The sequence below is a fragment of the Callorhinus ursinus genome, unplaced genomic scaffold (genome assembly GCF_003265705.2).
Source record: "Callorhinus ursinus isolate GAN/ISIS: 27379988/994484 unplaced genomic scaffold, GSC_fseal_2.0 scaffold8, whole genome shotgun sequence".
Lineage (NCBI taxonomy): Eukaryota > Metazoa > Chordata > Mammalia > Carnivora > Otariidae > Callorhinus > Callorhinus ursinus.
The window spans coordinates 36408959-36422987 of record NW_027397070.1 but is presented as its reverse complement, the minus strand read 5'-3'; the positions used below and the strand labels follow the sequence as shown (position 1 = coordinate 36422987).

General features: G+C 37.1%; 2 protein-coding genes across 2 annotated transcripts in view; one reads left to right on the top strand and one right to left on the bottom strand.

Moving 5' to 3' along the window:
• KCNH5 (potassium voltage-gated channel subfamily H member 5) overlaps positions 1-14029 on the top strand; it is a 313954-nt gene that overhangs the window by 146733 nt on the left and 153192 nt on the right. The window lies entirely within an intron of this gene.
• Positions 12007-12312, bottom strand: LOC112822661 (large ribosomal subunit protein eL42-like). Its single transcript, XM_025870418.1, has one exon. The coding sequence runs from the start codon at positions 12310-12312 to the stop codon at positions 12007-12009; it is 306 nt and encodes a 101-aa protein (XP_025726203.1).

Below are 14029 nucleotides of genomic sequence, written 5' to 3'. Positions count from 1 at the left end.
TTTTGATGACTGCTTCAATTTCCTTAGTGGTTATAGGTCTGTTCAGGGTTTCTATGTCTTCCTGGTTCAATTTTGGTAGTTGATACATCTCTAGGAATGCACCCATTTCTTCCAGGTTATCTAATTTGCTGGCATAGAGTTGCTCATAATATGTTTTTATAATTGTTTGTATTTCTTTGGTGGTGGTTGTGATCTCTCCTCTTTCATTCATGATTTTGTTGATTTGGGTCATTTCTCTTTTCTTTTTGATCAGTCTGGCCAGGGGTTTATCAATCTTGTTAATTCTTTCAAAGAACCAGCTCCTAGTTTCGTTGATCTGTTCTACTGTTCTTTTGGTTTCTATTTCATTGATTTCTGCTCTGATCTTTATTATTTCTCTTCTCCTGCTGGGTTTAGGCTTTATTTGCTGTTCTTTCTCCAGCTCCTTTAGGTGTAGGGTTAGGTTGTGTATTTGAGACCTTTCTTGTTTCTTGAGAAAGGCTTGTATTGCTATATATTTTCCTCTCAGGACTGCCTTTGCTGTATCCCAAAGATTTTGGACAGTTGTGTTTTCATTTTCATTGGTTTCCATGAATTTTTTTAATTCTTCTTTAATTTCCTGGTTGACCCATTCATTCTTTAGTAGGATGCTCTTTAGCCTCCATGTATTTGAGTTCTTTCTGACTTTCCTCTTGTGATGGAGTTCTAGTTTCAAAGCCTTGTAGTCTGAAAATATGCAGGGAATAATCCCAATTTTTTGGTACCGTTTGAGACCTGACTTGTGACCTAAAATGTGATAAATTCTGGAGAATGTGCCATGGGTACTAGAGAAGAATGTGTATTTCGTTTCTTTGGGATGGAATGTTCTGAATATGTCTGTGAATTCCATTTGGTCCAGTGTGTCATTTAAAGTCTTTATTTCCTTGTTGATCTTTTGCTTAGATGATCTGTCCATTTCAGTCAGGGGGGTGTTAAAGTGCCCCACTATTATTGTATTGTTGTCAATGTGTTTCTTTGCTTTTGTTATTAATTGCCCTATATAATTGGCTGCTCCCATGTTAGGGGCATAGATATTTATAATTGTTAGATCTTCTTGTTGGATAGACCCTTTAAATAGGATATAGTGTCCCTCTTCATCTCTTATTTCAGTCTTTGTTTTAAAATCTAATTTGTCTGATATAAGGATTGCCACCCCAGCTTTCTTTTGATGTCCATTAGCATGGTAAATGGTTTTCCACCCCCTCACTTTCAATCTGGGCGTGTCTTTGGGTCTAAAATGAGTCTCTTGCAGACAGCATATCGATGGGTCTTGTTTTTTAATCCAATCTGATAGCCTGTGTCTTTGATTGGGGCATTTAGCCCATTTACATTCAGGGTAACTATTGAAAGGTATGACTTTAGTGCCATTGTATTGCCTGTAAGGTGACTGTTACTGTATATTGTCTGTGTTCCTTTCTGGTCTATGCTGCTTTTAGGCTCTCTCTTTGCTTAGAGGACCCCTTTCCATCTTTTCATGGCTGGTTTCATGTGCAAATTCCTTTAGTTTTTGTTTGTCCTGGAAGCTTTTTATCTCTCCTTCTATTTTCAATGACAGCCTAGCTGGATATAGTATTCTTGGCTGCATATTTTTCTCATTTATTGCTCTGAAGATATCATGCCAGTCCTTTCTGGCCTGCCAGCTCTCTGTGGCTAGGTCTGTTGCCAATCTAATGTATCCACCATTGTAGGTTACATATCTCTTCTCCCGAGCTGCTTTCAGGATTTTCTCTTTGTCTCTGAGACTCGTAAGTTTTACTATTAGATGTCAGGGTGATGACCTATTTTTATTGATTTTGAGAGGGGTTCTCTGTGCCTCCTGGATTTTGATGCCTGTTTCCTCCCTCACATTAGGGAAGTTCTCTGCTATTATTTGCTCCAATATGCCTTCTGCCCCTCTCTCTCTTTCTTCTTCTTGGATCCCAATTATTCTAATGTTGTTTCATCTTATCGTATCGCTTATCTCTCGAATTCTGCCCTCGTGATCCTGTAGTTGTTTATCTCTTTTTCTCAGCCTCTTTATTTTCCATCATTTGGTCTTCTATATCGCTGATTCTCTCTTCTGCCTCATTTATCCTAGCAGTTAGTGCCCCCATTTTTGATTGTACCTCATTAATAGCCTTTTTGATTTCGACTTGGTTAGATTTTAGTTCTTTTATTTCTCCAGAAAGGGTTTCTCTAATAACTTTCACGCTTTTTCAAGCCCAGCTAGTATCTTTAAAGTCATGATTCTGAACTCTAGGTCCGACATCGTACTAATGTCCGTATTGAGTAGGTCCCTGGCTGACGGTACTACCTCTTGTTCTTTTTGCTGAGGTGATTTCTTTCGTCTTGTCATTTTGTCCAGAGGAGAATAGATGAATGAGAGAACAAAATGCTAACAGGTTAACAATGTCCCCAGCAAATATACTCTAAACAAATCAGAAAAGACCTGAAACCAGGGGGAAAGAAAGGGAAAGAAAGAAAAAAAAAAGAGAAAAAAAAAAAAAAACGAACAGAAAAAGGCAAAAACAAAAACAGAACGATACAAATAAACAGAATATGATCAAATATGATCAGACTAGTGCATAGATCAGTGCCACACACTAGATTTTGGGCCTATTTTGGTCTGTTAGAAAAAAGTGCCTCCTAAAATTTTAAAGGAAGAAATACTTATATATACAGAATAAGGGTTGATACAATGAAGGGATGGAAGATGACTGTAAAGATGAAAATTATAAAAGATTTTATAAAAGGAATTGATAAGAGGTTGTTTGAAAAAAGAAAGAAGATTTAAAAATAAAAGAAAAAAAAGAATGTGGTCAGTCAGGAGACTAGAACAAAGACATACACTAGTGATTTAGGGTATATTTTGATCTGTTAGAAGAAACTGTATCTCAAAATTTTAAAGAGAGAACAACTTATATATATATGCCAAAAATAAGGGTAACTACTATGAAGGGATAAAATATGACTCTATAAATGAAAAGTAAAAAGTTTTTTTTAAAAAAGGGATTGATAAGATGTTGGTTGAAAAAGGGAAAAAGAAAAATTAAAAAAAAACAGTTAAAAAAATTAACTTTGTAAAACTAATGAATCATGGTAAAAAAAAAAAAAAAAGCCATGAATTCTGTGTGTAGTATTCCCCTAGCGCTGGAGTTCTCCCGTTCTCCTTGATCCGTAAACTTGGTTTTGGCTTGCTGGCTGTTCGTGCTGATCTTCTGGGGGAGGGGCCTGTTGCCGTGGTTCCCAAATGTCTGTGCCGGAGGCAGAATTGCCCTGCCCTTGTCGTCCAAGCAAGCTGCTCGGGTTTGCTCTCAGTAGCTTTTTTTCCCTGCAAGCTCTCGGTACAGCTTTGGAGGACCAGGGTGAAAATGGTGGCCTCCCAATATCCACCCAGAGGAGCTGAGAACTCGGGGCCCTGCTCCTCAGTGTGCCCCCAGAGAAAAGCAGTCACTCGCATCTCCCTGGTCTCCTGCCGCACTCCGTGCTCACCCGGCCTGTGACCCAGCATTTGTATCTCTGGCACCTGACCCCGTGTGGAGTCTCCAAATCCAGCAGATCCCTGTGGTGCGCTCCCGCGCCGCTCCTCTCCGGGGAGGAAGGGGAGTCTCCCCGGATCTGCCGCTTGTTGGGTCCCTGCTGGAGGAGCTGATACAGGTATGTAAAATAAAATTTAATATACAAATGCGCCTCCGCCATCTTGCTCCGCCCCCAACTGCCTTCTCAGGAGGCACTTTTTATATGAACAAGAGGCAGGCAGATATTTGGAAGGGAGACTTGTCTGTTAAATCTCTGCTTATCTCTGGTCCCCTGACTACTAACCAAATAGTCAGCCTCATTGAAACTTTGTTTCCTAACCTTTGAAATGGACATAAGAGCAGTCTTGTGAAGATGGAATGAGTTTGAAGAATGAACAAACAGCTGTCTATTACTACATATTTGATGCTTAATAAATATTGGTTTCTTTTCTCTTCTTCAGGTCAGATAAAATGAAATATGATACTTTAATACAAGCTAAGTTGTGAACATATGGAATATGGTACTCCCAAGAGTTTGTGTAGTTTGTATACTTAACCATGTTTGAAAATTGTTTATATAAGGTCTTGGGTGATAGATTTCAATGGAGTATCAAGGATACCCTTGGGATATCTAAGAACATATCCCCAATACTTTGAAGATAGCATTGTGGTAGATGACTTCCATCTTGCACGATGCATACATGGAAATCTACCAGCCGAAGAGCATTATTAGTTGATTACTGAGTTGTGTATGATGTTATTTAATGTAGGACATGGGCCAGAGCAAGTTTCAGATGCTGCTGTACTTTGTGCCTATCATTTGACACTCAGCCAGGAAGTCAGACACTAGTGATTTAGGGTATTTAGGATTTCAAGTCAACCCAGACTTGAAAACTGCTTCCTGCTTTACAGAAAACAAATGAGCAGGAAATGACAAAAAGATGTCACTTAGTATTGAGGTCTTACTTGCTTTTAATTTCTGATACTTGTTACTCAAACTTTGTGCTTCAGTACGGTTCCCAGTTTTTCAACCTTGTAGGCATTTCTGGATTGTAGCTTCTTGGTTTCTTGTCCTGGATACTGATCTCTTTGGATTCCAGGCCCCTTGTTATATAACCTTGGGAGTTGCCCTTTCTTTAAGAATAACATGAAACCGTTCAACAAGACTATCATGTGGGAGTGAATAAAAATGCATGATAAACTAGGAAACAGCGTGGTACTGTGAAGACAAATCATGGCAGACATTTCATTTTCTGCTCTGATAGAATGACAGGCCTCATAAACAAGGGGGAATAATGGACAAGATCTATGTTGCTTCCCTGTAATCACTCCTAAAACACTCCAGGTATGACTGGGCCATATTTTATGTTTCTATATAGATGAGAAACACAGGATCTTTGTCACTGAGCCTGATTAATTTGTCCAGTTTTCCTGAGACTGTGCATCCAAGCCAACATGCCGGATGTTATGCTAACGAAAATCAAGGCAGCAGAAATAAATAAAGAGAGACCTCTGTTTATTTAGGTTTTGTACGTGTGGGAAATTGTCAGAATTACAGGAAGGGGTTCAGATTGTAAGATTAAGAAAAAACAATGGGGCTTAACAAAAAATTCAGGAAAAATTGAGATGGTGTTGTAAGTGTCCAATGAAGGACACAGTTTTGTTTTGAAGTACCTTAGGTAAGGTGTTAGAAAGTATTTTGAACTGAGTTGGATTCTGATTCCCTGTTCAATCCAGTAAACAGTCTTTACAAACATGTATCTTTCATGTACCTTCATGGGGAAAGTGAAATGAGAAGGAACATGGATGTTACCAAAAATAAGAGTTCACAAGAGGGGCACCTCGGTGGCTGAGTTGGTTAAGCATCCAACTGTTGAATTCAGCTCAGGTCATGATCTCAGGGTTGTGAGATCGAGTCTCAAGTCAGGCTCTGTGCTGGGCATGCTTAAGATTCTCTCTCGCTCCCGCTCCCTCTGCACCTGCCCCCTTTCTTGTGCACCCTCTCTCTCACTATCTCAAAAAAAAAAAAAAAAAAAAGAAAGAAAGAAAAGAAAAGAAAAAGCCCAAACTCTCTAATTTGTATCCTACTTATGGTGGGTGAACAACATGACTTTTATATGTGAATGGTGGTCTGTTCTTTTAATATTTATGAGTTTAACAATTTCAGTTGGAAAGCAAAGGTGTGTTCTGTTTCTGTGTTCTGTTTCTGTGTTCTAGCTGTGTTCTGTTTATTGTTTGACAGAGAACTAGACAGGTCTTAACATTTTCAGTATCCAACCTTTTCTTTAAAAGAGAAGATGTATTATTCTCATTCTTAATGGAAATTATGAGCAGTGTTGACTCAAGTGAAATATAGATTTGTGTCAAAGAGAGGAAAGTGGCTTTGTTACAGAATGAGCTTCTGTGTTTCCTCTACATCTCAACTTGATCACTATTTCATTGGAAGTCTTCTCTGACCTTCCAACTTAGGTCATCTCAGCCTTTAATAAACTCCCAGGATCAAGTATGTGTGTGTCTGTGATGACACACATCCACATACAAAGGTTACATGTGTGACTTTTAAATTTAATTCTCCCCACTGGATAGATTTTAAGCTCCCCTGAACACAGGGAATGTGTAGGTTTGCTCATCATTTCCTAACAAGAACCGAGCATGGTGTCTGACAGTCAGTAGACTCTCAGTAAATGAATGACAATGAATGGATGAATGAATGCAGTCAAGATATTAAAATACTGGAGAAAAATTGAAAAAACAAACTATGAGGTTGAATAAAACTGTAGTCCTTGTCCGTGAAGGGAGCTCATGTAGAAGTTTTACAGTAGGTGTGTTACCTTTTTGAGTAAGGAAGGCAACTTTCCAACCATATGGAAGAAGCAGAGCAATAGGCAGGAGGCAGCACTATCACGTTCTGTGTGGGTGGCAGATGGATGAGAAGTGGGCCTGGTTCCCGCCTCAGTTTCTGTCCATCTCAGTAACTGTTACTGAACATGTTTCTCTTTTATCGTGTACCATGGAGAGCCTATTTAAAAGCACAAAAAAAAAAAAGAAAAGAAAAGCACTCTGTGGGTCCTTGCGATGTAGCAAGTGAGTGTAACATAGGGCCTGGGAGAATTAGACATGGTTGGCTCAGCCTGGAAGCTGGCTGCACCATACTTCTTCTCTCCTCTCTGCTGACATTGTTTCCCAGAGCGGGAAGTTGGCCTCGTTTACTGGAGAGCGGGAAAGCTAACAGGAATTTTGACAGCAAATGAACACATGCCACAGAATAATTTTCTATCCTTTAGCAACTTCATGATTTCATGACTTCCTTTTTGTTGGGAGAGTCCAGGACTCTTACCTAACATCTGTCATCTTGTGTTTTTCCCCCAAAGTGAAGGAGAAGAGAGGAAAAGCAATCTTAGCAAGGACAGGAAAAATAAGGTAGAAGGAATCCAAACTTTCATCGTGGGGTCATTGTGAGATTAAGGCCAGGATGGGAGTGACTTTCATGGCAGATATGCATAATGCTCACTTTCTATGGCCTTATTCTCTGTGCCTCATTATTTTCTATCTTCATTAATAATTTTCAGTATCAGGGTTATTATGCAAATGTTACCAAAGCTGAAACAAAACAGAAGAGGCTTCATTGTATATTCCAAAAAGATCTGAGGAACTGGTGAGGTTTTGAAATTTGGGGAGAGGAAAGGAAGGGAAGTTGTGGCTACTTATTGGGACTTCATCAGGAAGGGAGGTAGTTTTTTTTTCTTAACCTAGTTTGGGTACAGTTCCATCTGAACCCCAATGATTGACTTGATGACTTCTCAGTGACCCCTCCAGAGCTTTGATTCTGTAAACAAAAAAAATATACTCATACTCAGAAACACATCTAGATCAGTGGTGGGGTAAAATTTAAGCTTTATAAATGAATATTCTTTACATCATAATCTAAGTTAGTTCCATTTTCTTTTAAACTTCTTTTTCTTTTTTTTCCCTGAAAAGCAAAGCTCTTATAGGTAAGCTAATGATTACTATTGGTGGTAAGCTTTGTGGAAGTCAGACATAATCAAATTTCAGATGTAAGACCTCCATTTGGCTTGTGGTAGGGAAAAATGAATTGTGAGATGTACATCCAAGGTGGAAATCAGCACTTTTTATTTTATCAAAGGCTAGTGGTTATCTTTAGCAGCCACTTAAGCTTCAGTATATCATCTGTGAAAACTATGAGAAATGATAAACCTGACTAAAAGAAAAATGATTTTGCACCATTGATGAGGGCTTAATTTCTGTGAAGTGTGTATGTGTATGTGTGTATGCATGTGTGAGGTGACCCAAGGCAGCTTCTCCAGATCAGAGATGGTGTGGCTTATAAGGAAACCGCAGAGGACCGGGGGTGGGGGGAGGGATGGGGCTCTATGTGTGGGTGCAATTTTGCTGAAGACGAGAGGATCTCTCTGGTTAGTGGCAAGAATCAAACATAATACCCCCTCCAGTCAAATTAATTAGGCTGCTTCTAACTAGGTTTCATCTGCTTTTGAGTCTATAATAATAGCATAAAAGTGGCATCATATGACTGAATTCAGTGTGGAGACCCTTCACTTGTATAAAATAGCAGAGCCATGCCGATGAAGGAAAAACACATACAGTGATTAAGAGAAAATATTCTGGTAATTTCATTCTTGATGTATAGAGTTAACTTAGACTAAAATTACTTATATGCCCATGTGGAAACAGCTACTTTTTGATTTACTTGCATTCTTGATGAAGATGATGTGCATTTCTGAGGAAGTTGCATTTGTAATGACTTCATCAAGGAGTAGTCTTGGGGTAATCTTATAGGAATGCCATCATTTCTGACATGTTCAAAAGCCATGCTCTCTCAATTTCACATAAATGTTTTATAGCTCCTTAATAAACTGATATAAGAATGGCTTTTTTCATTTAAGGAAAGAGCCTGTGATCTCACAATCAATATTTTCTGGAAATAAATAAATATTATTTATAATATAATGAAATTAGTTAGATATAACATAAGATCAACTTTTAGTATTAAACTATTTATAATAGCTTTAGTAATCATACATTCTGTATAACTTTGATAGCCCCAGAAATGAAGCCAACCATCCATCAATCTATTCATTATTTTTCTAGTTGCTTCCTCAGGCCATATGAATGATGCAGTCCAGTTTCATCTTTGTCATTGTGGAATAATCTTCTTATTTATTTATCACTGATCCCCTGGCACATTCCCTGCCACTTCTAAATTATTTTTTTCTGAGCTTGCAGTGAGTCAGCATCCTACATGGGCTGATAGAGTGCTAGTACTGAAGAAGACCATACATGTTGGCTGACCAAACTTTTCAATTAAACTGGGGTCCAGAGACACAAAGTAACAAGATTGATGGTCCCAGCATTCACTTTCACTGTCTGCCTTTCAGCCCATCTTTCCCTCAATCTCAGAAGAGTGGTCCCTTCTTATTTCTAAAGGGGCAGACTCTCAGTTGGGTCCCATTCCTTCCCCCCTGGGAGAAACCCAATTTTCAAAATAAACACTTGCCACATTCTCATCCTGACAAGATTTTTAGCAAAATGGAAACCAGGAGGGGAGTAAGCTTTGGTAGTAGAGGAGTGTGTGGGTGTGGGTATGGGTGTGTGTGGTAGAGGTAGTGGTTTGAGGACTGCATCTTTTGACAGGAACACAAGGGTGTTGTGACGAGGAAGAAGGGAGGTCTGTTCTTTCATTTGGAATATAATCAGAGGACTACAGTATTCTGCTCTTATCCACAACTTATTTATTATGCCCTATTATGGGTCTGACACCATTTCTAATTTTCATAATTTATGGAAAATCACATAATTTTTATAAATGTATTTATAACAGTCATATGAAATAGATATTATTATCCACATTTTTTTCAGATGAGAAAATTGGAACAAGGAAAAATTAAGTGATTTGTCTGAAGTCCTACAGCTAACTGGTGGCAGAGTCAGGATTTAAGCCAGATTTCTCTGACTACAGAATTGGGTTCTTAAAAAACATACCATACTCCATCAGACCCAGCCTACTTCAGTGTTAGAGAGGTCATTGAGTCACAGTTTCCAAGAGTGGGGAAATAAATGTGCAAGTGAAAAAAGTTTTATGAAACTTCATGAGGGTTTGTTAGCAAGATTCAGTTCTGCAAGATGGAAACATTGTGTAGCAGCTGTAGAAGCGTCTAGAAATGCCATTTCAAAATCTGTTCTGAGGCTAGGTCCCATGTTCCGTGTTCTTGTCACAACAAAATAAAATAAACTGCATATGGATTATAAAATAAACATCTGTTTACATATATATATATATATATATTTAAGATTTTATTTATTCAAGAGAGAGGGGGGAGAAGCAGAGGGAGAGGGACAAGCAGACTCCATGCTGGGCATGGGGCCCCACAGGGGGCTCCAACTCAGAACCCTGAGATCAGGACCTGAACCAAAACCAAGAGTCCGACACCTAACCAACTGAGCCACTGAGGTGCCCCTACATGTATTTTTAAAAGTGTTATGCATTTCGCTGAAGGTAGAAATTACAAGTATTCTTTATTTATATTCTTTATAAAGAATACAGAATACTTGTAATTATTTGTTTTGTCATGTGATACATCGTGTACTTAAAGAGTGTCTATCAAATATATGTACTGTATCAAAGCAGCAAAATGCACCTACCACCCAGCTTAAAGAAAAAAAGAAACACTACCAGTGCTTTAGATGTCACCCTGGTCCTTGACAATCCAATATTCTTCCCTCTGCCTTAGAGGAGACCACTATCCTGGTTTTGTTTCCATACCTAAGGAATGTGTCCCCAAATAATACATTGCTTAGTTTTACCTGTTTTTTTTTTGCATTTTATATAAATGGATTCATATACTATATGCATTCTTCTGTGACTTGCTCATTTGCCTGACCATTATGTGTATTAGATTCATTCATTGTGTTATGTGAGACTGTGGTTCATTTTTTTGTCACTGCTGAATAGTGCTCTATTGTATGGCTCCTGCAATTCTTGTTACCAGTCTAAAGTGTGCTACATGTTATGATTATCTCTAGTTTTATTTTCAGTACAAACAGTGCTTCTGTAAACATTTTTGCATACATCTCTCAGTGCAGATGTATAAGAGTGTATATATATATATGCCTATAAGAGGAGTTACTGTGTCATAGCTGTGAATTTGGTCAACTTTACAAGATGATGTGAGATTTTATTTCCATGGTGTTCCACCAGGAGTAAACATGAGGTCCTGATCCACATCACCACCAGGTGGATGGGAATGTGATAATTATGTTTTCAGGTTAGGTTCCCTGATTACTAATCAGAATTTTAAAAAGATGAGAATCGTTTCATATGTCTCCTATTCTATAATAGACTTTTTCAAATCTGTTCATTTTCATTTGGTTGCTTGTCTTTTTAATTGATTCCTGGTTATTCTTTCTATATTCTGGATATATCTTTAGTTGCAAATATCTTCTCCCAGTGTGTCGCATATTTTCATTTTCATTGTGTTATCTTATGGGCCAGCAAACTTCCCCTGCACCACTCTGCTACCTTCATTATGGTATCTTAGGAACAGATCTTCATTTAATGTAGTCAAACCAATCTTTCATGGTTTGTGCTTTTGCCGTCTTGTTTGAGATCTTAGGAATACTCTCCTATATTTCCTTCTGAATGTTAAAATATTTTTCCACTTCAGTTTAAACCCTAGTCAGATCTAAAATGCACTTTTTATTAAGATGTGAGGTAGGGATTTAGTTTCATTTTCCTAGATCTGGACATTTTAGTACCATTTATCGAATTGTTCATGTCCCCCAACTCATCTGCAGTGTTACCTGTTTTATATATCAAGCTTTCATAAACACATGGAGTTGATGGAGTTACCTGTCTTTCCATATATCTACCACACTATCTATTTATCAAATACATGTATAGTACCTACTATATGCCAGTTGCTGTTCTAAGAGTTTTATAAAGATTAACTCATTAATCTGTAAGGAAGTTACTCTTATTACTCTAATTTTATAGATGTGGGCAACTTAGGCACAAGAGCTTAACTTTTCCAGAGTCACACATCTGGAAAGTCGCAGACCAAAGTTTGAGCTCAGGTAGTCTGGCTCTGTATACTATGCTGCCTCTCCAATATTTACTTGTTGCTTTTTGTTAGTAGAAGTTTATAATTAATATTATTATAAAGTAAGGCAAATCTTTTAGCCTGGTGCTGCTCATTTTGGAATGTTATGACCCTTCTTGGCATTTTTCTCTTCCAGTTTTAGAATCACCAAGCAAATTTATGCACACACCCATAGGAATACCTACAACCTGTTGATATTTTGATTTTACCTTGAAACTGTAGATCAGTTGTTAGAGAAATGGTATTTCATGATACTGAGCATGGTATTTCTTTTCTTTTTTTTTTTTTGAAGTGAACATAACCTCAAGATTTTATTGTCTTCATAATATTAACAAAATATGAAGCTTAGAACTGGATCATTTGGGCCCTCTCTCATCTCCTCCCAGTTCAAAATGCTTGCATCTCTTAATAGCCAGCATTCTCTTAGATCTGCAATTGGGCTCAACACATTCAAGCCTCAGCACAATCTTCTTTGTAGTTTTAGCCTTTTTCCGGAAAATCAGCTTAGTCTTCCCACCATAGCCACCCTGCTTCCTGTCATAACGCCGCTTTCCCTGGGCATAAAGAGAATCTTTGCCCTTCTTGTACTGTGTCACTTTGTGGGGCTGGTGCTTGCCACACTTCTTGCAGGAAGTCCGGTGGGTTTTAGGAACGTTCAACATGTTTGTGAGAGTGCTATCAGCACGGAAAGAAAGGAGCATGGTATTTATTTCTGTGTGTTTATAATTTTCTCCATGAAGGTCTTATATAACTATTGTTAAGTTGATAAAAAACATATACATTAAATATATAAAATATGATAATATAATATATATGGTATATATTCTATATTATATATAATGTTATATACATACATATATATATCTATAGTGAACTTAACATGGGCAGAAATTTTTGTGCTTTATTTATTTATGTATGTGTGTTTTTAACTTATATTGTCCCAGCCCATAGACTAGTTCATGACACATAATGGCCACTTAATACATGTTTGTTGAATTAGCGAATTATAATAGTATACTTTAAAATTATATTTTCTAGCCATTTATAGATATTGAATAGGAAAGCCATTAATGTTTCTTTATTAAATTTATAGGTTAGTCATAGTGATAAACTTTTATCATTTCTAAAAAATTGTCTATAGATTCTTTTGTGTTTTGTATGTGGTAAAATACATAATATTTTTTCTTTCAACCCTAACACTTTAACTCTTTTTTTTTTTTTTTTTTTTTGTCTTATTGGAACCAGCTAGAATTCCTCGTTTGGTGACAAAAGTGATGAAAATGAATATTCTTACCTTGTTTCTGCATTCAAAAGAAATACTTTTCTGTTTTACCATCAAGTATGATGTTTGTTATAGTTTTAAAAAATATCATGTTAAATAAAGAAGGGTCTTTTTATTCTAGTTTGCTGATAATTTTGTAACAAATTTATTGAGAAAATCAAGTTTTCTCTTTTAATCTGTTAACATAGTAAACTAGAATAATACATTTTATAACACTAAATCTTACATCTTTGGAATGAACTTGTTTGGTCATTATGAATCGTTTTCATGTAGAAGTGTAACTTTTTTCATAAATTGGTGAGTTATTTTTGCTAATGTTTTACTGAGAATTTTGCATCTGTATTCATAAGTGAGATTAGTAATGGGTATCAAGGTGAACTAGCCCCATAAAGAGTGGGACTTTTCCCAATTTTTCTGGATTCTGAAGGAGTTTTATGTAAGACCAAATTCATATTTCTTGAATGTTTCCTAGAACGTCTCTGAAAAAACCATCTATACTTAGTGATATTGTGCTAAGATTTTAATTCTGATTCAATTTTTTCAATATTTGCAGTATCAAAAGAAAAGTTTCCTTTTTCTTTTTGAGCCAGTTTTGCTATGTTGATAAGTTTTGTTAAATAACATTTGGTAGAAATGTGTTCATTTCACATGAATTTTCAAATTTATTAGCATACGTTTTCATCTCATCACAGTTAGTTTCTGCTGTGCCTTCATTTATGTTTATTCTTTATTTTATTATTATTTGTTTCTACTTTTCTCTCTTTTCCTTGATCAATGTTTTCTTTTAATTTTTTTTAAGATTTTATTTATTTATTTGAGAGAGAGAATGAGATAGAGAGAGAGAGCATGAGAGGGGGGAGGGTCCGAGGGAGAAGCAGACTCCCTGCTGAGCAGGGAGCCCGATGCGCGACTCGATCCCAGGACTCCAGGATCATGACCTGAGCCGAAGGCAGTCGCTTAACCAACTGAGCCACTCAGGCGCCCTTCCTTGATCAACGTTGCTAAGCACTTTTATTCTTTTTTTTTTTAAAGAACCAATTTTTGGTTTTGTTGACCCTCTACATCATATTTTTGTTTTCTTTCTTTTTTTTTTTTTT